A 24,321-nucleotide genomic window follows, 5' to 3' on the forward strand; every position below is an offset into this window, starting at 1 on the left:
ACACATATAGGATTCCTCTGCAGGAATCAACTAAACAGATGATCGTGGGTTCAGGCTCTGCACCCATTGAAGGCATGGCTCTCAAATGTGGTTTTGGTGGAGAAGATTGAGAGCAACCTCAGGCCCCATGGCTTTTAAATTCATGAGCTCTTTCTCCTGGCATCCGTGACAGGCATGGCATAAGTTCAGTCTACATTAACTTGGCATTTTTGCCTTTTTTCCTGAAGTTTCCTCACTGGACGTACTCAGAGCAATATACATCGACTAACTAACTTCTTGCCCTCTACGTAATCATTAAGCTTCTCTAGAGAGACACCAACCACTTCAGCGAGCAGGATTTCTGGTTTATTGGTCTATAAAACTAGGCCTAGTGCCTGTGGCAGAAATCTATGGAAAACACACTAGTAACCAGTCCAAATCCTGCGCCTTAAAAAAGTGATAAAATCAGTGCAACTGAAGTTGAAAATAATACAGATTTACGCACCACAAGACTCCTTACTTTGTGGTGTGTAGTCTGTATTCAATACATATATTTGTTGCAGGTCTGTAAACTGCAGAGGGTAGCATCTATCCTCAGAAGGGCCAAGAGGAACTGTCCCAAGACCCCAAACATTCCTAGTCCTTACCCATATTTGGAGTGCGGGCACTTTATATGTTCGCACTCCTTGAGGTGAGGTTCAAGGTTCATCTTCAGCAGCGGAGGGCAGTTGGGGTTGTTGGGACACCTCACCGGTCGGTAATCACAGCTGCTTTCATGATCCCTGGCACCAAAAAGAGAAAGATAATAATGAGGAAATGACACAAGAGTGACTGGGCAGCAGGCTCTGGGAGGTGGTGCAGCCTCCAATCAGGGGCACCAGGTGCAAGGGCAACATCACCACCCGAGTACTGAGCTCAGCACTGGCGACAAGCAAAAGCTTTGCAGTTGGGTGATCAGAGTGCATGGCACGGACAAGGATAGATTAGCACAGGCAAAACCAACAAGACGTCTGTAGTGAGGAGCACCAATAAAACCACATATGTCCACTTTTAACATTAGACTAAGAATCCACAAATAAGGGTTTAATGTGAAAATGTTGCTTACACCCAATCTGACCCGTCCCACCAACTATGAGCTTACCCAGGGTACTGCAGCCCACAACCCTTTACAGCTATAACCATCAAGGATTTGTGTTGTGGGGGAGAAACAAGTAAGAAAGATAGAAAAATGAATATGCTACTTACCAGTATGCATCTGTTCTTGGCATGTAGGGCTGCTAACATTCATATCTGTGCATAGATCGCCGCCTAGTGTTGGGTCCGGATGATTGCACATTGTTGTCCTGGAAGAGTCTTCGAAGTATCACGAGATAGGTGGCTCCTCCCTTGGACTACAGTGCGCATGGGCATCGACTCCATCCCCAGATTGTTTTTAGCCATTGTGTAGAGATGGAGTGAAATAGTGTAAATGATGTCCATGCTAATGTTTGAATGCAAGAAATTACCTGCAGCTGCTACGGGTGCCGGGGAGGAGGGCGGGCGATATGAATGTTAGCAGCCCTACATGCCAAGAACAGATGCATACTGGTAAGTAGCATATTCTGTTCGAGGCATGTGGGCTGCTAAATTCATATCTGTGCATAGAATACATAGCAGTCCCTCCATTAACGGCGGCCGCCCGTGCCGGCTGCAGAAGTTTGAAAAAGAGTTTTAAGAACAGCCTGCCCTACAGCTGCCTGCTGTTTGGAATGCACATCTACACAATAGTGTTTAGTAAAAGGTGTGTGGAGTAATCCACGTGGCTGCTCTACAAATATCTTCCAAAGGAATATTACCTAGGAAAGCCATGGAGGCCCCTAACTTGCGTGTGGAGTGGGCCCTGGGGGGGGACCGTTAAAGTGCGCTTAGCCTTGTGGTAGCAAATTTGAATACACTTAACGATCCACCTGGCTATTCCTGCCTTGGAAATGGGGTTGCCTTTGTGCTGGGCTGAGAAGGCAACAAATAGCTGTTGTGTCTTTCTAAAGCTTTTGGTCCTGTCAATGTAGTACAGTAATGCTCGTTTGACATCAAGCGTGTGGAGCATTCTTTCTGCTACTGTTTCAGGGTTTTGAAAGAATGTGGGTAGTTCAATGGTTTGATTGACATAAAACTGCGACACCACCTTAGGGAGAAACCTAGGGTTAGTGCGCAGCACTACCCTGTTAGGATGAATTTGAATAAATGGCTCTTGTATTGTGAGCGCTTGTAGCTCACTAACACGCCGTAGCGACGTGATGGCAATGAGAAAGGCCACTTTCCATGTCAAGAACTGAATCTCACAGGAATGTAGAGGCTCAAAGGGTGGTCCCATCAACCTGGTGAGGACCACATTGAGGTTCCACACAGGAGCTGGTGGGGACCTGGGGGGGATGGCTCGTTTCAGCCCTTCCAGGAATGCTTTGATGGCAGGCACCCTGAAAACTGAGAGGTGCTGCCTGTTTTGGAGATAAGCTGCTATGGCGGATAAGTGTATCCGAATGGAAGCATACGCCAGATTACATTTGTAAAGATGTAACAAATAGCAGATGATATTAGGAATGGATGCATCTAGCGGGTTGATATGATGTTTTGTACAGTAAATGACAAACCGCTTCCATTTTGCCGCATAGCAAGCTCTGGTTGTTGGCCTTCTTGCCTCCCGGATGATGTCCATGCATTCCGGGGGCAAATTAAGGTAGCCAAACTCTAAGACCTCAGGAGCCAGATCGCTAGGTTCAGCTGTTGCGGATCTGGGTGCCGAATGTTGCCATGGTTCTGCGTCAAGAGCTTGGGAGTGAGGCGCAGCCTTTGATGCGGTACCACGGAGAGTTCCAGAAACGTGGCGTACCAAGGCTGGCGTGCCCACGTTGGAGCAACCAGGATGAGTGTCATCGAGTGTTGCAGCAGCTTCCGTGCCACCAGTGGTATGAGAGGTGCTGGGGGAAAAGCGTACGCAAATTTGCCTGACCAGTTCATCCATATCGCATTGCCCTGCGACTGTGGGTGTGGGAACCTGGCGGCGAAGCTTGGGCATTTTGCGTTCTCCCTTGTGGCAAACAGGTCTATCTCTGGATGACCCCACTGCTGGAAGTACGGGTGGAGTACTGATGGATGTATCTCCCACTCGTGCATTTGGTGGTTGTACCTGCTGAGCAGATCCGCCATCTGATTGTCCACGCCCGGGAGGTGTTCCGCCATGAGGAAGATGTTCCTCTGAATGGCCCACTTCCACATGCTCTGAGCCAGATGAGACAACTGTGGAGAGTGTGTGCCTCCCTGCTTTTGGATATAGTACATTGCCGTCATGTTGTCCGTCCGGATCAACACGACCTTGTTGCACAGATGTACTTTGAAGGACTTCAGTGCCATGAAGATTGCCATCAGTTTTAAGTAGTTGATGTGCATCTTCTTCTGCTGTGCCGACCATAGCCCCTGCACTGTGTAGTGGAGTACATGCGCTCCCCAACCCTGGAGGGATGCGTCCGTTGTCAGGATTATTTGTGGCACAGGCTCCTGGAACGGTCGGCCCTTGCAAAGGTTGTGTGGAGTCCACCAATGCAGAGAGTTGTATGCCCGACCAGTTACCAACACTAGGTCTTTCAACTGTCCTTGAGCCTGAGTCCACTGGCGTGCCAAGCATTCCTGAAGCGGACGCATATGCAACCTCGCGTGCGGGACTATGAAGATGCAGGAGGCCAGCATGCCTATCAACTGCATAAACACTCTCGCAGGGAGTGAGTGCTGCGGTCTGAATCTCTGAATCAGCGACTGGATGCTGTTGATCCTCGCTGTGTTCGGCTGAGCTGTAGCAGTCAGAGTATTTATAGTCGCGCCCAAATACTGCCGCACATGTGCTGGCTGAAGGTGCGGCTTTGGATAGTTGAGCGAAAACCCCAGACTGTGAAGAAGGTGAATAGTGCGGGACATGTCTGCGGCGCACTGCTGTGCCGACTTGGCTTGAACGAGCCAGTCGTCCAGGTAAGGGTAGACATGTATGTTCTGTCTCCTGAGGTGTGCCGCCTCCGTTGCCAGACACTTTGTGAACACTCTGGGAGCAGTGGTCACCCAGAAGGGTAGGACCCTGAACTGGTAATGCCGGTTTAGAATGGTGAACCGGAGGTATTTTTTGTGGGATGGATGGAGTGGTACATGAAAGTAAGCATCCTTGAGGTCCAAGGTTGCGAGAAAGTCTCCCTGGTTTAACAGTGGAAGAATTTGCTGCAGAGTTAACATGTGGAAGTGTTCTGAAAGAATATACATGTTGAGGGGGCGTAGGTCCAGAATGGGTCTGAGTGAGCCGTCCTTTTTTGGGATTAAGAAGTACAGGGAATAAACCCCTGTGCCTTGTTCCTCCAGTGGCACGAGCTCTATTGCGCCTTTTTGCAGCATCACAAGAACCTCTTGCTGCAATAAGTGCAAGTGCTCTGCCGACATAGGACGTTGTCTTGGGGGTATGTTGGGTGGAGTGGACGTTAACTCCAAACAATAGCCGAACTGGATAAGTTTCCTTACCCACCTGTCTGTGGTGATGGACTTCCAGACTGGCAGGAACTGCTGGAGTCTCCCCCCGACAGGTGCTGGATGGTCGGGGGGCAGTGACAGGAAGTCACTGTTTGTTGGCGGCAGAGGAACGGGAACTGTTGTTGCCTCTGCCCCTGCCCTTGGCGTTGTTTCCTCTGTAACCTCCTCTACCCTGTTTGGTGTATGAGGACTGTGCTCCACTTTTACTGAATTGCGCCTGTTGTGCCAAGTGTCCTCTGGTAACACCCCGAGTGCCTGAGCGACGAAAAGTGCTCCCTCTGTATTGCTGAGACTGAAGTGCACCCATGGATTTCGCCGTCTCAGTATCTTTTTTAATTTTCTCGAGGGTGGAGTCCACCTGAGGGCCAAACAGTCTGTCTGGATTAACGGGCTGGTTGAGGATAACAGTCTGTATCTCTGGCTTGAACCCCGAGATGCGCAGCCATGCTTGACGCCGTAACATCACACTAGTATTTACCGCTCTGGCTGCTGTATCCGCAACGTCGAGCGCACATCTAATTGCAGCGTTGGAGATGAGCTTGCCTTCTTGGATAAGCATCTCAGCTCCTTCTTTAAACTCGTCTGGAAGGTGTTGTAAAAGCTGCTCCAAGGTGTCATAGTGTGCTCTGTCGTATCTGGCTAGCAGAGCTTGTGTGTTGGATATGCGCCAGATGTTTGCTGCCTGCGCTGCCACCCTTTTACCCGATGCCTCCAGCACTTTTGACTCTTTGTCTGGGGGAGGAGCTTCACCTGTTGTTTGTGAGTTCGCCCTTTTGCGAGCATTAGAGACCACCAAAGAGTCCAGAGGCAACTGGCCCCGTATGTAAGTTGGGTCCCCAGGTGCCGGTCTGTATTTTTTCTCTATTCTAGGGTTGACAACCCGAGCTCTTGTTGTTTCCTTGAAAAGGTCTGTGGCATGCTTAAGAACACCCTTAAGCATTGGAAGTGTTTTTACGGTTTTCTCAGCAGCAGAGAAAGTGTCAAATAGAAAGTCAACGTCCACAGGGTCAGCATGCATTTCCACCTTATGGTTTGCAGCTGCCCTCTCAATTAAGTCATTGAACGCCGCAGAATCTTCTGTAGGAGAAGGCTTTGCTCCAAAAGCTTGTGGGTCATGGACAGCGTGTTGGTCCCCTTGATCACCTGAGGCTAACCAGTAGTCCTGTTGCTCATCAGGGTCTGTGTTTTCTGGAAAAGTATACTCCTCGTCCTGATCACCTAGTTCTCCATCTGAGCAAGTGGGTGAAGGCGATGGGCTCCTTGCAGGATGCAGAGGAATGCGCTCAACAAGTTCCAGCGTTTCTGGCGCTGGCCTCTTCTTTTTCAGAGGGATTACAAACGACTCCAAAGGCTGTGAAGTAATCTTCCTCTTATAGAGCGTTAATTTTCCCGTGTCGGCGTCGATATACTGTTCCGACTGCTCGTCCAATAAGGGTTGTCGACTCAAACTGCCACTCAGCTGAGTATGCCCTACCCCTTCTGAGTCCTTAGGCACCGACCGTGGTGCAAAGGCTTTCGGCACCACTTTGGGTGGTAGAGTAAAGAGGAGCGGCTTGGAGCTCTTTTTCGGTTCCGATACTGGAGTAGGTACCGAGGGCGTCTTCGGCGCCGACGTCAGTTCTTTCTCCCGAATACGTTTGAGGGAGTCTGCCACTTGCTTCGTAAAAGAAGCGGACGGTCTCGTCGACCCGACTGAGGACCTCGATCCACCCCCAGGGGAAGACTGGAGCGTTGATGAATCCTTGTTCTTAGCTGGAGGCGCAGACGTAGTCTCGACAACTGCGCGTCCGCCACCATCCACGGCTCCATGCGTCGACGACGATGGCTTCGGATCGGCGGACTTTCCCTTCGGCGTAGTGGCTCCAGACTTCGGCTCGGTGCCCTTTGCCGATTTGGCCTCAACGGCTGGTTTGCCTGCAGACGCGGTAGGCTTGACCGCTGACGGCTCGACAGTGGACTTTGACTTGGACTCGACCACCTTAGTGGAGTGCTGGGCGACTGCCTTCGAGCTTAGCTCCTTGACCACTTTAGGCGCTTTAGCCTGTTCGACAGCCTTCTTCGGCTTCGAGGCCTCTGACGACGCCGCCGCCAATGGCGTCTTCGGTTTCGGTGCTGCGTCGGCCATCTTAGATTTGGTCGATCCCGATGGTTTCACTTTCGGTTTCGATTTAGGCAATGGCGGCTCCGTAGAGGCGTCCGTAGCCGGGCCAGAAGGCGGGGCCGAGGAGCGAGGTGTAGGGTCGTGGGTAAGGCTTTGTGGCGATCCCGTGACCTGAGCCTTTGTATGTTCGGGGCATAGCTCATCCGAGGAGCTATCTTCCACGGCCCCAAAAGGTTCTTCGTCGTCCCCTACCTCCTCGACGTCTTCCTCGAGGTCTTGGTCTCCTTCGTAGTCGGCCTCGACGTCCGCCGATGGAGGTGAAATCTGCAGGTGAAGTTCTTGTTCGCCTGCGTCGGGGCTGTCGAAGATGTCCACCGGTGCTGATCGCTGGGCCTGGAGGCGCGCCACGCGCCGAAGCTTGATCGTCTTCTTCGATCGAAACCTGGAACAGGCCATACAGCTGGCCTCGTCGTGGTCCGGCGATAAGCACTTGTTGCACACAGGGTGCACGTCGATGTGTGGGTATTTCGAACCACACACGGGGCAGTACTTGAACGGACTCCGTTCTATTGTAGAATCGTCAGGGTCTTGCTGCGTCGACAGGGCCTCGATGACCGAAGAGTCACCCGACTCCTCCGATATCCGACTCGACGAGCCGGAGTATACACGAGACCGAACGCGAACAATACCGACGAAGTAAGGAAAGCCTTTTGGCCTTTAAGAAGTTGTTTTATCGATTCCGAACAGGAGACGTCGAAATCACATCCGAACCCAATGGCGGAAAAAAACAATCTGGGGATGGAGTCGATGCCCATGCGCACTGTAGTGCAGGGGAGGAGCCACCTATCTCGTGATACTTCGAAGACTCTTCCAGGACAACAATGTGCAATCATCCGGACCCAACACTAGGCGGCGATCTATGCACAGATATGAATTTAGCAGCCCACATGCCTCGAACATGTCAGTTTCGTAGAATCCATCATGTACAAGTTCTGGGATCTGACAATTGTAATCATGGTTAAAGCTGCCAAGAACAATATGGCAACTGAACAATAATGGTATATCCCTGGGCGGTTTATTGGGCATCCAAGATTGTGGGTCTGTTTTTTATGCCACTTTATGGATAATAGTCCTGATTTTCCATCTTCTGACACTGTCAGAAGGGCTCCAAAAGAGAAAATGTCCCCAGTAGGCGGAGATTGTTCCATGCTATATAAAATAGTCTATTTTGCCATGCTTTGCTTTAAAATTAGATGTAATTACCAGATAATCTCGGCTTGAAATATGTTAACACATGGATTACACCACATTTGCTCTCCTTCATGTTTTAAAGAGAGACCTGTGACACTTGTTCAGTAATGAGGAATGAGGTCACTTTTTTTTAGTAAGCTTCAATCTAGGGGAATGAACATTAGGGTTAATGCACTCCCCCCAATAGCACAGATGGACCAGATATTTGCCTATGCAGGGGAAAATTCTATTGTCACATTTGAGGTACATTTGTATTATCCCAGGAGAGAGGTGAAGAAGGTATCCCACATTCCTCCACTTGATGAGGTAAGTGAAAAACTACCGCCTACATGCTAAAAGAGGGCAATGAAAGCTAAATGGGCCTATCCACTGAGGACAGTGCCAAGAAAAAAGGAAAGCGACCAAAACCATCCAGTCACCAAGGTTACCCACGTTAATCCATAAAGAAGAGTAGAAGACCATTAAAATCCATCTAAATTCCATTATTCAGGAATATATGGCACTTGAAAATCTGAGAAGAATGTTTTAAGACAACCACTGTCTGTTCTTGGATTCAGGGTCCACCACAGCCCGGATAAAAAAGCAAAATGAATATGGAATGACGATGCACATGTTAAGATGTAAGGAATACAGAGATAACAGAGGGGGTTCTCATGTCAGTTCCATACAGTTGAAGGTGTAAGCATTCATGGTTGCAAGGTGTGTAATACTGCTAGTTAGAATGGCACCAGAAATTCCTACAGCTAACAGCATGAGTTCCTTAAGACACTTCACGAAGACTGGAAAAACTGCAGTGTAAATGTTATGTTATGTTAAAATCAATTTGGATAGCGCTCGTACGCCCGTGGGCTTCATGGCGCTATAGGGAAAGTGAAGAATCCGTCCAACACAACAGTGAGCTAACAATGGCTAATGGTAGGCTTGAGAGAACAGTAAGGTTTTTAGTCCCTTACGAAAGGTGAGTAAATCCTTACTCTGCCTAATCGGTAAGGGGATGGAGTTCCAAAGTGAGGCTGCTAGATGGCGAAAGCAGCAGCCTCCCTGTCGCTTCCTTTTAAAGCGAGACACCTCCAGTAGGGATTTTTGAGCAGAGCGCAGGCTTCTGGTAATTTATAAAATAAATAAAGAGAAAATATCTGCATTTGGCTGGCGCAGAGAAAACGGAGGAGGGTCTTAAGAGGGAGGACCATGGGGAGGTGGACAATTAGCACTTTCATGAATAAGTGAGGATGGTCAAAAGTATTTAATAAAATGTTACATGGTTTAATTAAGTGATGCCGCTTCATATGGGTTTCTCAGTTAAGGAGTTTGGTACTCATTTAAAAAAAACAAATAATTCTTAATGAAGAATACATAAAATATAAACCATGAAAATTATTGAAAAATCCATATTTGAAGTGAAATGAAGGTTATCAGCATAAACACAAAAAAAGATAATGTGTCTGTGCCTAGCATCTACATTTTTGAGGTTTTTTAATACAACTTTAAGATTGCAGTGTGTTATTAATATCATGAGAAATGAAAATCTGGCATTTACGCCTACGTTGATGACTTTGAGACATTGCTCCTATTTAAAAGCCTCTATTAGGGATAACGCACTTTCACCAAATCTTTGTTCATGGGTAGTCCAAAAATGAAAGTATTGGCCTAACCATGTCTAGTTTCCAGTGTTGGCCGATGGGTCCCAAAAAACTATTCAGAACCCCATATGGCTAGTTTTTCCGGATGTAATGCATTTTTCGGTTCGTGAATTATACTCAATTGATTTCTAAGAAATGTTCAAAAATATATCTGTCCAACAGGCAGCCTGGCAACATTAGTAGCCAAGTTCTAAAGGGCAGCCATATTTTTATTTAAAGAAAACCAAGGATCTTCTTGACCAAAAGTGAAACCACAAATTAAACGTGACCGCGAAATGCCAATCCTACCCTAAATGTCTTTTTGTCTTCTTTAATTGCAAGAAATGTATAAGTGGTTGAAAGGTATCTGGAGCTGCTTCTATGTTTATTGAGCTTTTTTGTATTCATAAAAAAAATATGGATCTAAATCTGGGCATATGAGGCAGAACTTGGAAAGGAGTACTGAATCTGTTCATACTGGGATGAATCCTGATCATAAGGAGCAATAGTATGGCGTATGGGAACTAATAGTGCACATGGGCAATGCCAAAACAAAGAGAGAAATATCAGAGCTCAGGGCAATATAATGCATTAGGATTTAGCAAAACAGGAGCGTTATATCAGGGTTCAGTAAACAAAGGTAAAGCACACACATGGTGTGCTACACTCCAGCCTTCAGAGTTACCAGTCTGTACTGAGCATATGTTGAGGCATGGAACACATGGTGCTAAACCTGGGCATTGTGGAAATACAGATGCTATACATTAATATATAGGGCACTCTAAAGCAGATTGGGCAATATCTGTGCCGAAGTAGCTATGCCTGTTCATATGATGCTACATATGACTATGTGAGGTAACGCCTGACCATTTAGCAAGTGTATGGAACGTATATACGTCCGCATTACGAGACTAAACTTGACAAGAGACTAAGCATAAGAGTTTGAGCCTACAGATATGCTAATGTAACAACACTTGGTACACAAAGGTATATCTCCAAATATGAGGCTATATCTGTAGCTGCAAGTCTGTGATGGACATAACCCGTATAGAGAGGGACTAGGGCCAGTACGGAGCACAAGCAATATGCTCTATGTGACGTAGACGCTGGGCTCAGCCACTAAATCTCACCAGGGGGCAGTCTGTAATGGGCATGACCACTGCACACAGGGCATGACCAATACTCGTGGCTTGTGCACTGTTCATGCAGGGCTATGGATAGCACTTAGTATTTCATTAAAAAATATATGAAAATCACTGACAAACCCACGATATGGTAGAGTTAATATTAAGCTGCGAACAATAGTAGTAACATGTCAAATCTTGGCAGTTCAATTTAATAACTTCAGATGGAGTGATGGTTAGATTATATCCCAAAACAGGCAAATTCATTTGAAATTCTGAAGTTAAGAAGATATGTGATTTGAACTTCCCCACCATGCTCTCCTCTACCCTCACTTAATATCACAATCAATGCCCACGCTGGCTGCATCATACAGGACATCATCAGGAAAGACATCCCTCACGTAGTATAAGATGGAGATTTTTCACACACAATTCTAGGTCCCAATATTGTGCAGAAACATTATGGACCATAAGAAGGCACACTTCAGTGATAGGACGACGCCTTTGAGGATAGGACATAGAAGTATAGCAAAAGATGGAATTTTTAGGTTATTGTACCACAGAGGGGAACGATGTCAATTTCAGGCTGTACACTTCCACTCTGAGTATTTCATGCTACTACAGAGCCGTATAATAGCACTTCTCGAAAATATGATGCTACTTCTTAGGCATAGGATGTATTTTTTGTCAAATGTTGATACTTTTTACACATGACACTATTCAAACATATCTGTGCATTCATAAGATACACCTTTTAAGAGACATTATGGCGTTCTTTATCTATTTGATGGCATTCCTCGCATCATCATATTGTTAATCTTTTACTCCGTTAAACACATTCACACTTACTCATGCCATTTTCCCTCTTACTACAATCTTAAAAGATATTGATCTTCTATGGAAAGTTTAAAGGAGGCCACTATTGGGTAGCAGGTGCTGAAGGTTACAAAGGGCCATGGGAAGATATTTGAAATGTGTGATTAGGAGTAGTGGGATGCTAGGGCAGTAAATGTTGAGTAGATGGCGAATGAGTGGTTTAAAACAAATTTCACACCTTAACCTCTAAGTTGCTCCAATTGATGCAGATTGCTTCCACCACAGCTATAACTCTACCTTAACAAAGGGTTTATTTTCCAATGATTTAAAAAAAATGGTATTCTATATTCATTTTTATAACTCTTTTCACTGAATGTGTGAATGGCAGGTGTTAGTTGGTCCAACAAGGACACCTGCTTGCAGCATCCCCAACATGGTTTATACCCTGAACCTATCTGACGAGACTTATGACCTAGTAGCCACTGAAGGGCTGAGGTGCAGGAAAACAGCAACCGACGTCTGCCTGTCGGTTAGTACCTAATATACGCTAGTGTGGTCTTGCCTAGAAGTGCTGCTGATGCCCTAGTGTGCCATCTGGCAGGGCTGGAGTGATATTGCTGGAAAAAAGCTTTCCGGAACAGTCTGAATCCCAGAAGGATAATTCATAAGGAGAGGAATATGAAAGAAGCTGTATGGATCAGAAAGGACTACGCGGTCTCCTTCCTGAAGAGATCAACACATTCACAGCTCTCTACGTCTGCCATAAAGCATACCAGTAAATGGGATTTAATCAATCATGGTCAAACTATCAACAACGAAAAAGGAAAATGAAGGCTAGAAAGCAGATCACTGATGTCCATGCCCAAGTTCACTAGAAACAAATTTGAAGGCAGAACCCTTAGAAGCAGTGAAAAGAACGTTGAGATCCATTGGACATTAAAATAATAAGAGACCTCAAACAGTTCCAGTAGCCACTTAAGACTTTAATCTTGTCTTACTAATACTTTAGCACAAGTAGTTCCCAATTTCTGGCTTCTCACAGACTACTCTGCGTCATCTTAACCTTGCTCTCCACTCTCAATGCCAACCCTCATAGCATCCACAATTCTTTCCTATTCATAGCTTCCTCTCTTTTCAGGTTACATGCAGATGCTGTATCTTTTTGTGGTTATTCAATTATTAACAGCAGATTATCAAAGGCATGTAATGCTTAACAAAAAGTGAAAAACAATGGAATGGAATCAAAAGCCACTTACTTGCGCACGGTTAGCTTGATGGTGAAAGGACACCCTCTGGGGTCGACTTCAAACGCTGATGGCTTCTCGTTTGCTGCAGGCTGGCAGCCATATTTACAGTGGATAAAAAGCTCCCCTATCTGTTCCGCTACAGCAATGTTATTGACCACCACTGTCAGCTTGGCATTGTCCACCGGGCACTTGTCTAGCAAGAAGAAAAAAAAAGTTGAGGTATATGTCTGCTGTGCTGCCAGGGAGGAAGTTGAAAAAACCATAGGTGGATGCCAGAAAATAAGGGGGACGGCAAGTCAAGGGTGTGCCCCAAAGAGTAAGAGTCCCCAATCTGCTCCATAGAGAGGGTCTTTACGAAGGAGGCTTATAGGCGTGACATTCAAGTAATACACCTTGCATTGCTTTTTAGAATTATTAAAAGTTGACACAGGTCAGGATGCTCATCTAGTCCTAGGTTGCTGTTCTTATTTTGGTGCAAGCAGTTTTGATTCTACATTATATTAGCAAAGCTGCAAGTACCAGATAGCTAAGAATAAACAGGACTTCATAAAGCACTCAAAAGTGAAGCGTGAGAACTCAATAGTTCTGAAAGGTCTGTGAATTCACCACAATCCTGTTCTTCATAAACCTTCAGTATTCTAGGGCCGGAATAAAGTACTACTCTGCCAAAACATTTTAGAGCGACCTGCAGAACCCTTAATTATTCTGATACCGTAAACACACAGTGCTTCAGCAATGCCCTGCAATCCTGAATAACAGAACATTTTACCATTCTAGCACCAAGACCACGCACTAATTTTAGTACACGTCAATAGTCACCAGCAGAAACCCTTTACCATTTCACTGCTGAGAAAATGTACTGTGCTGCCAAGGTACCACAATCCAGACAAACAGATATTGTTACTATTACAGTAGTAGGACCACTAAAGGAGCTCAAGCTATGTCAGCATAACCCTTTGGTCTTCCAGAACTATGAATATGAAACAATTTGTTTTTCTAGTTACAGAACCACATCCTGCTCACTAAAATCACTGCCAATCCCACACTTCATGATGATTGCACTGCTGTAACAGAAGGCATTCGACCCATCGCCTTCTGTTGGTTTAACCTACCCTACTCTGCAAAGGAACCTTTGTATAGACCTACAACACCCCGCTCCCTCCTCACACCACACCACACCCCACCCCACCGCCATACACAAACACTGAATAGGAATCTATCCTTCAGCACATTCTGCTATTCTAGTTCATGGAGGTCAGTTCCAAAGATGGTACCTACCAGAGGTTAATGCACATCGCCGGCAAAACGTGTGCTGTGGAGAAGTGGAAAAACAAATGTTAGACACATTAATTTGACAATGTTAGAGCACAATATGATCTTCATAGTGGCCCAACCAGTGCCTGCAACCAAATCAGTCTATATCGATTTTCTGGCTTATTAATACTAATATTGTTGTTGCAACATTAGATTAAAAAGGCAGTCTGAGCAGGACCTGGACTGGTGCCAGAGGGCGAAGAAGGTCATCTATAAAAGCGGAGGTTGCCCCAAGAAATGGGAGAGAATATGGGCGGCGTGGATGCGCTACAGGGGGGAGTGGTTGGGCACCCAGACTGGACCTACAATGGATTAATAGGGTACATGCCAATGTTAATATGCCTCCTGTGTGAAATGTGTATACTGGAATTGTGGGTTCCCATGGGGCTCTGTGGACCGCTACCTTGGAGAAAGCTGGACGTATTACGACATGGGTGGGTTGGAGAAGATGCGGGTTGGGGTGGTTGACTACGTGGGGGAGGATTAGTTTGAGGTGATAAAGGTGTTTTTTTGCATTTGGGGTGTTCACGAGGGAGTGATTGTTCTGGGTAGGCTGCTTTGGGTGGCGATGGGGGGGGGGGGTATTTTTCTTGATTGAATCTACCTGTATCTGCCAATGTACCTCCGATGCTGACTGATGTGCACTGTTATGGAGCCAAGTTTTTACAAAAAAAGATTTTTCACCAAAAAAAAGGTAGTCTGACCTCACAGTGGACTCCAACAGCTTTGTCTGAATTTAAAGTAAACAATAAAAACAAGGAAAAAACAGGTAAGCTGCTTAATGTACAGGAGGAATCAAGTTGCCATTCACTTCTGAAAATTCTGGTGACTTAGCCTTCTATAAAATTAAAGAAACTACTCCAAAGAACCTGAAAGCAGCACAATGATGAACAATGCTCCAATAGTTAAATTGAATACAATGCTGGTATCCTCTGTGAATTAAGTGTGGTTGATCATGGTCTCTATTCAAGCACCATGCGTTTGTGACGTCAAACCTGTGAAGTGGTCAGATGGACATATTCAACAAGGACGTGAGGGGTAGCTTACTTCCTTGTCCACATATGCATTTGCTTTAGTGAATGTAAACTATTAAATAGCTGTTAAATAACAGAGTTGAACTAAAGCACCAGAAACTTGTGGTGACCTTCACTCAGAAGCTGATGGGTCAACAGTGGATACTTCTAGGTCGCAAGTAATGGAGTTCGGATTATTATCCATATTGGTTTCACTTGACTTGCATCGCCAGTCACATGGCTCACTGAGGATCCATTTTCATTATGCCATGATATTTGCTCGTGGTGACTCTACGTCTCACACCCAGTATTCCAGGATGTTCCTCACAGTCCTCAAGTATGCCTACAGAATGGTGCCATGTTATATATACCCAAACTCCCAGAAGGGATGTGTTCAATTTCTTGTTGTCCTTTGCTGCTTCCAGTTTTTTTCTTTTGCTCTAGATCAAAATTTGATTTTGTTGTGGCCCTTGTAATTTATTGCAAATTAGATGTTTCCAGTATGTGCAAGGTTAGATAGAAAATTGTAATTAGTCACAGGGTATCACTCTGGTTGCATTCCTGTAATTTGTTCTGTGTCATTACATACAGGGATAAACATATGCAAATCAGGCTTAGGTGCTAGGCCAGGTCCACTCAGAACAGGAACACATGCAACCCCGCAATGGTTTTTGAATACGTAGAGGTGAACCTTGAATCCCATGGCAAGACAATGTCAGGACCAAAGTATGGGTACAACCCTTCTTCTAAGACACTCACTTAGCACAAAAAGTGACAAATGGGATTCTGAAAATAATTTTTGTGATGGGTAATCAATTGGGTCAGGGTCCAGTCCATTATTTTTTCAATTCTCTATGCCATTATCAGATCAACCCTATACAAATTAGGATTAACTATGCATCAAGAGGCAATCCACCCAGAATTGTTATACCAGGTACTCCCTAATTGAGATTACAAGCAATTCCAGGCTGTTTTCAGTGAAGATTGATTTGCCTCTGTGAGTCCTTTCACAGCAGAACTAATACATTGCACACCAAGTAGTAAACAACATTACTGTCACAAGACTACTGAATTATCTGTACAAGATAGTGGATTATTATTTTAGATGTGTGATCTCCCACATCAAGGAATATTGACACGAACTTGTCAGGATGAAACCCTAAGTCACTAAACTTGATGGAGCAAGGATTCGCACGTAAAGCGACTTGCTCTTACTCAAGAACCTCGCCTAACTTGTAATAATATTAATTCAACCTGTCCGTCATTTATTTCGCCTTTTTCCCCAACACGCGGGTGTCCCTAGGAGGCTTGCCTATGTGTTTTTCCGTAATAACAAAGCTTGCACTACTGAATGGCCGCTTCGCAGAAAATCCAGTCTGCGCATGCGTCGGTCATACCCACGTGATGTGACGCACTCGCATTTTGGAGGGATTTTGTTGCTCATGCGCATTGTTACTGAAAATGGCCGCTTGTATTTAACCATGCTCTCTGCCCACTCCTGCTGCTTTTTGCATATCTGTCTTTTTCGCATTAACCTTAATGCTATAGATATTATAAAGTAAGGGGTGCAGTGAAGCATTACCTGGTATACAGTGTATTCATTTTGTCTGTGTTTCTAATTTGTTTTCGCTTACTTTTCATGTATTACGCATCCATGGGCTGGGGTCGGGAGATGGAATCCATTTTGAAGCCTGTAAACTCCCCGCACACGTGATGAGGGAAAAACCCAACTGCGCAGAAGCAAAACTCAGCCAGCTGGCTCCTGAAGCAAGATGCGCCTGGGAACCTACCTAGGTCATGGGAGAAGATGCTGATATCTACCTAACTTGTGATACAATGTTTCTATATGCTGTACACTCTCATTGTTTTCCATATTCCTATGCCTGGGAACGTGAACGCAAGGGGCGGGTATGAAAAATTAAATATTCATTGTGGGAACACAGAATTATAGGTGGTAACCATGACATAACCACCTCTCCTGACCAATCATAAGTTGGGAACTTGTCACTTGCAACATTTGTGGGTGGTCTAGGGGTCCCAAAAGAGTATAACTAGTCTAGTTTAGCTTAGAGAAATTGTCCGACTTGTCCGAGTAGCAGACCTGTCACTGACCCTACGAACTCTATAGGTGATTGATACAGAGCGCTGCGGAGCACTCTGTCCACACTTTCCACAAAACTCTAAGGGGTGGAAATAGTCCTAAGTGCTGGCGAAGCACTTTGCTGGGAGATTCGAAAACCCAATCGGGGTTATTGGCGGATTCCGTGCAGAGAGGGGGTAACGCAGGCGTTGCATCCGAGGCTGCAGGTGTTGGTCGTGCCCTATGGTGAGCCCAGTCCTGACCCAAATCCTGAGGGGTATCCTGTCCTGACTGTCCGTGAGCTGTACCTGCTCACCTTTTGGTATTCCTGAATCCTTGAGGGTCCTTGTCCCCGAGCCTGTCCCAACTGACCCGTGGCCAGGGTTAGTCTTCATTCCAGTCCTAGGTAAATATTTTATGTGGGTGTCCGTCTGACTATACTCTCACCTTTCCTCTTCTTAATAAAGCACTCTTGCCTGTGATATTGCCCTATCACCTTTAAAGTGATTTATATGCAATTGTTTATTAGTGATGTTCCACTTCTCTCCCTACCTGTAGGATATTATTAAAATTGTCATATTATGTTAGTGTGTTCCATTTTCCCTTCCCTTTAGCATGGTTGCCGTGAACTTAGTAAGAATAGCATAAAGTTTAGAATAAGAATATTAGTGCACATGTTAGGCCCTTCTCACGTCCCTTACCTTAGTTTAAGCCTGTGCTGAATAACATGTTCCTTAATGCTCCTACCCTGTAGTGTTCCCTAAATACTCTAATGGTACTTGCCCTAATCCATAGTTACATTGTGGCTTTAATTCGGATTATTGATGTACTGATTTGTATCTGCCTCATTATCTTGGCATATTCATTCTAAAAATTCTTTATATAAACTTTGAAAACCCATCAGGTGTCTGTGGTCATTATACATTATAAAGTGTGGATAAATGTACCAAGTGTATAAAAATTCTACTCCTGGTTAGGAATCTTGTTGCCTGTCCACTGCTAGCTCCTGATCCATCAGGAGTAATGTGCCTGTGGTAAGTCAGGTACATGAATAGTAAGTGGTGTGAGAGTCACCCCCCGAATTACTCATAGTAGCGTGTGGAAAATCACCCGGTTCACGCAAAACACTGTCATTTGTATGCACGCCAGGGCCCAGTGCGTGGAAATTGGGAAAAAGGTGACCCGGGTGAACTGCGCGCTCTATCAAACTAACCTGAGCTGAAACCCCTGGAAGCTGTGCACACGGAACAGACTGGCTTTACTTAGGGCAATGTATAAAGAATTTATAAAATACCAAAACAGGGATAAAGGCATAACATAAAACAATAAAAATCCCAAAGTATGTTAGCAAATTAAAGTACATTTTAATAAACAAAATGACACCAAAACAATAAAATACAATTAGGGAAACCAGAGATATGAATTTTTAAAGTTTTAGGAAAATAATGTCAAAGCACTAAGCATCAATGATAACCTATAAAGTAGTAGACTGTGGCCTAGCCGCAATTTCCAGGCCAGCACATTGGGGTGCTGGCTGAGTATCCCAAGCGAGTTCGTCCCAGTCAGAGGTTTTACCTTCTGACTTAGTTTTTTGTATGGAGCTCAAAGTCCTCCAGCGGGGCAAACCTGAAGCTGTATCCAATTGAAGTTGCCTCAAAATCCGTCACCTGTGCCACGAGGTGCCCCTCACAGCTAAGGAGGTGGCCGCCAAAACAGACAGGTTCTGCCCGATTCCTCAGATCAAGGAGCTTTATCTCAGAGGCGGAATTTCCTCTCCCAATGAAGGTGCATTGGTGGCCTCAGGCGTAGCTCCTCTATTTTGATTCTGTAGCAAAGTCCACCCTCTACTGACAACGCCGGACACTCCAGCTACCTAGCGGCCTCACTCCCCAGGTGTCACCTGTCCCTACAACGAACGCTCCGCCACGCCCGCCGTCCTTAAGCTAGCTAGACAGGTGGGTCGCCCGACTGCTAGAGTCGACCTGTTTAGACTCCAAGTGTCCGTCCAAGGAGCTAGAAGCCCGTCGCGTTCCCCCTCGACCACTTGAGCGACAGCCCCCGCTCCTTCAACTCGACCCCACCCCGCGCGACCAGGGAGATCAAGAGCAGGTCACTCAGCCGTAGCTCCTACCCTCTCAAAGGGGCTTCCTGATCTCTGTGCTGACCATTTAAGCTTCCCATTTAAGCCGAGGGCTTCTTCCTGCTGGAGCTCCGGGCTCGCCCGCAGAGAGGCCCCCTGACCGATCCTCCTATTCCCCCCTCCTCCGCCTAGACATTCGGCTGCCTTCCTAGACTCCCACCTACAGACCTCCCCACCTGAGGTCCCACGTCCCCCCTAGTTTTACTAGGATGCTTCCGGCCGTGCAATTGGACACGCTTCCCTGCCCGTCACTCAACCACTTGTCCCCACTTGGAGAGAACACCTACGCTATAACATTCCCACACAATCTCTCCTTCAAAGCAAAAAAACGTTTTCAACAGAATTTAATTAGGCAACACCCCGAAACACTAATTGTGGACACCTACCACTGCTCATCTAGAGGGCAGAGAAAAATTGACTTCATTTTCCATACCATCAGGCCTGACTTATGGGTCACCATCTTTAACTCACTCCTCCCTGTCTCCAAAACCACCTTCACTGAACACAACCGGAAACTAACTATCTCCCCCTGAACCAACAGTACCTGTCCGGAGACATCTCCATCACCATTTTCGCGAATGGCACCATTCTAATTCAGGCGAAAGACGAGAACCTAGAGTTCTTCGACTCCCTCTTGCCCAATCTAAAGACGGGGACTGCTCACTACCCTCACCAGCCAGTCACCTCCCCCCCAGTGGCTCCTTACAAACTCCAAATCCATGGAGCATGCTTCCATCACCTCAACGTACCCATCCCCGTGCTTAGTCACCACACCAGTCATACGTCTCCCCCAGCCCCAGCCCCCCACTCCCTTCCAACCCCCAGCTCCTTCCCTTTTCACCCAACCTTCCAGAACTCTGCCCCCCCCTCCTTCCCATCCGACTACCAACCCTCCACCCCACGTCTTCCAATGCACTCCCAGTTCTCAGTCTCCCGCCCGTAGAGATCCCAGACCACCTAGCAACTCAGAGTCACAGCCCCCTGCGCCAACCCCCACTTCACTAGCTCACACCGTCCCCCTTAGTGAAGATAACTATCACCTCCAAAGGGACCGAAACCCTCTTCCCTCTCTAGCCCTCGCACATCCGAACTCGAAACCCAAATCAGATCCTCCCACTCCTGTTATCCCCCTAACAGTAACTCGCCCCAAAGCCACGCTCCCTCTCTAGTCCTCTCACAATCTAACTCTAAACCGGAGCCTGATCCTCCTTCTCTCCCCCCCAATAGCGACTTGCCCCAATGCCCCTCTCACTCAAGGTTCAGTTACACCCTCCCTCCCTCCCCCCTCTCCACAGCACTCAAGCTGACGCAACGCCTTGGCCGTCTTAAAGCGCAAATCACTACCCTGATTTATGGCCTGAAGGAAACCTTATCCTCCCTAGAGAAACTCCAGCTGCCCTCCCCTCACGTCGCACCACCCCACCTCCATCCGCCTCCCATTAGGAATGACTCTCTGCCCCCTATCGGGTCCCTGCCCCCCCCCCAGGTTCCCGGCCTCCACTCACTAAACACCGGACTGGGTCACGAGTTGACAGTCCTAGAAGAACTTTTCCCTACCTTTGCCCCCAGGAAGTGAGCACCCTCGTCTCATCTTACGAACCCCCTCCTAACCAGCCAGCCCAGGCACAACCCCTATACCCTTCTCCCTTCTCCTCAATTCAAGTCATCACTGGAGTGGGGAGGGGCCCACCCCACCAAAAAGTCGCTAGACCCCCAGCCTATCTCTCCTCCTTACCCAGAGCTAATCCTGACAACCCGAACCCGAATGAAGACCCTCCCATTAACTGTATGCTTATCAATAGCCGATCCGCCGTCAAACATGCTACGGAAATAGCCGAAACCATCCTTTCCCATGACCTAGATGTAGCCTTCATTACTGAAACGTGGCTAAACACTCTATCCCTCCCCATCATGGACACGCTGGTGCCGCCTGGTTTCTCAATTATCCACAAAGACAGACCTGTTCACAAAGGTGGCGGAATAGGAATCATCCACAAAAGCGACCTCTCAATCAGTCAACCTCAACTCGCCCTACCACAGCCCACTTCAATGCCTTCTCCTTTACCATCCTCCAGGAAACTCTACCGAATTTGGCGCTCAGCTGACGGATCTGATCACTCAAGCCGCTCTCAATAGCGACTTCAGAATAATTCTGGGCGACCTCAACCTAAGATGGAATGAAACCAAAATCCCGCTCATCCAATCTCTCACCACCTTTCTGCAAGACTACAATATGATCCAGCACTGTTCAGAGGAAACTCACCATAGAGGAGCGATCCTGGATGCAATCATTGCGGACAAAAAGGCAATTTCGATTGATCACATCATCCCGGTGGACTGGTCAGACCATCACGCCATCGTCTTTCATATCAACCATTCGGCTCTATCCCTCTTACCTACTCAAACCTCCCCCAAGTGGGTCAGAAACATATCTAGAGTCCCCCCTGACAAGCTAGAAGATGGACTTAGCTCACTCCTCCCGAACTCGACGGAGCTCCTTTCAACCTCGGAACTCACCTCGCTTTACCATTCCAACCTGGAGCTTGTCCTGGATCAGCTGGCACCTCTGAAACTAAAAAAAACCAGAAGCGTCCCTCCAGATCTTAGTTCTCTACGGACATTAACAAAGAAAGAAGACACCTAAGATCCATGGAAAGAACCAGGAGGAACAACCCCACCTCCCTCAACCGGGACCAACTCAAGGCAGCACGCAACATCTACTATAATTATATCAAGAGCAAAAAGTCATCCTTCTTCTGTTCTGCTCTAGACAATGCTAAAAACCGCCCCAAAGAACTCTTCAAGATCATCAGGAACCAAACCTCCATTCCAGTGATAACCAGCATGGCGGTGTCCAAATCCCACTGTGACAACTTTGCTAGCTTTTTCACCGAAAAAAACGCCAACATTGATCGATCATTCAGCGCTATGCCCTCCTCCCACACAGAGTCCCACCCCCCTACAACTATCCACATCAGGCCAGCAATCGCAGCTATTCGATGGTCGTCCTTCCGGCCTATCCAGGTGGAAGCGATAAGCAATCTTATAGCCACTGCTAAACCCTCGTCACACTCCTTTGATCAGCTACCCCCGAGACGGACCAAAGACCTGAAGCTCACTCTAGCCCCAATTTGGGCCAAGATCATCAACAGCTCTTTGAGCGAGGGCACCATTCCAGACTGCCTTAAACTAGGTCAAGTCACACCACTCCTAAAAAAAACCCGGCCTTGACCCCAAGGACATGAACAACTTCAGACCAGTCTCGAACCTTCCACTCTTATCGAAAATTCTGGAAAGATGTGTGCTGTCACAGCTAACCCAACACCTAGAGAACACGAATCTACTCGACCCACACCAATCAGGGTTCAGAAAGGGCTGCAGCACTGAAACCGCAATCCTAAATATCCTGGATGATCTACACATGTCGCTCGACTCCAACCAATGTAGCCTTCTCATCCTCTTAGACCTCTCGCCTGCGTTTGACACAGTTGATCATACCCTGTTACTCAATGTCCTCCAGGAAAGAGCAGGTTTGGAAAAGACGGCTCTAAAATGGTTCTCCTCCTTTCTCAACAACCACAAAGAATAAAAATTTAAAGCTTGGAATCTGAGCCCCTCCCCATTAGTAGAGGAGTCCCACAGGGGTCAGTACTCTCACCACAACTTTTCAACATCTACATGGAGCCCCTCACATCAATTCTAAGGAACTCAACATCCCCTTCCACCTCTACATGGACGACACACAACTCTATCTGGAAACCACTTCGATCGCAGACATCCACAAACTGAACGGCACACTCACAGAGGTTCAACATTGGCTCTTATCCAACCACCTCAAACTCAATGAAGATTAAACAGAAGTGCTCCTCATCTCGAATAAAGATGAAAACCCCCAAATAGTAGAATGGCTCAAAGCCTTAAACGCCCTTAATGTTCCTCTCGTACCTACAAACTCCATAAAATCCATAGGGATCACTCTTGACCCCAAACTGGACATGAAAGAACACATCTCAAAAACAGCCAAAAGTGCTTTCCTTAACCTGAAACTTCTCTATAAATTGAAACCCTTCCTCCCCACGAAAGACCTGAAACAGGCCACTCAGGCACTGGTGCTCTCCAGAATTGACTACGGCATTGCAACTCTGACTGGAACCTCTGACCACTACCCTCAACGCCGCAGCAAGAATGGTCACGGTAACAAAGAAATACGAGCACATCGCCTCGGCTCTCAAGGATCTGAAGTGGCTCCCTATTGACCAACGAGCCAGCTTCCGTACAGCTTGCCTCACACACAAAGCCCTGCATACAGGCAAACCAGAATATCTGAACACCAAACTCAAAAGGGACGGTCAGTCTAGGAACCTTAGAAGCTCCAACATGCTCCTACTCATTCCTCTGAAATCACAGAAACACAAAACATCTAGTAAGTCCTTTGCGGGTAATGCTCCCAAGATATGGAACTCCATCCCCCCCCATATCAGAATGATCGCCTCCTTCCCGAAATTCTAAATTCTACTCAAAGCCCTCTTGCTGGAGCGCTCTGGATCGTAACGAGAACCCCTCGTTTGACTTTGAAAGACCATTATTTCTACGATCCCAGACCCGGATGACTCGCTCTCGATCTCCGCCCTGTAGTTGGGCGCATGTGGTCACTATGCAGACTCTTACTAAATTGCGCTCATGTTATTACTGTGCAGACTTGTACTTCCCCGCCTATGCTCCCTGCCCTTATTTACCTTCCACACTGTCTTTTTGATGCTTATTTGTATTTGCTGTGAAGCGATCTGATACCCTCAGGTCCAGCTAGCGCTATACAAAACTTCAAAAATAAATAAAAATAATCTTGGGAAGTCTACAAATGTTCCAGACACCTTGAAAAATTTGGAGCAGCTCCACTGGGTCATTTGCTCACAGGAACTCAGGGACAGCAATTAGGGGCTAGGATTTACTCCAGCGGAGGCCATCTACAATGTCCAGTCCAGGTGCAGTTGGTACTGAGCAACTGCTCACTTCAGGATAGGGCTTCTTGCACCTTATTGTGTCCCCCAATCCACACAGGTCAACCAACTGTTCCTTGACATTTATTAGCCTTGGG

The 24,321-nt window shown here is 46.7% G+C and overlaps 1 protein-coding gene across 3 annotated transcripts in view; it reads right to left on the minus strand.

Moving 5' to 3' along the window:
- The window catches only part of TRAF7 (TNF receptor associated factor 7), a 183,420-nt gene that overhangs the window by 53,499 nt on the left and 105,600 nt on the right, over positions 1-24,321 (minus strand). For all 3 annotated transcript variants that reach the window (XM_086940486.1, XM_086940485.1, XM_086940487.1), the window contains 3 exons: positions 13,958-13,991; positions 12,689-12,872; positions 627-761 (listed from right to left, as the gene is read on the minus strand). In XM_086940486.1, the coding sequence (XP_086796612.1) occupies positions 627-761; positions 12,689-12,872; positions 13,958-13,991 (353 nt within the window). The remainder of the gene's footprint in view (positions 1-626; positions 762-12,688; positions 12,873-13,957; positions 13,992-24,321) is intronic.

This window comes from Lissotriton vulgaris, chromosome 10 (assembly GCF_964263255.1).
Source record: "Lissotriton vulgaris chromosome 10, aLisVul1.2, whole genome shotgun sequence".
Lineage (NCBI taxonomy): Eukaryota > Metazoa > Chordata > Amphibia > Caudata > Salamandridae > Lissotriton > Lissotriton vulgaris.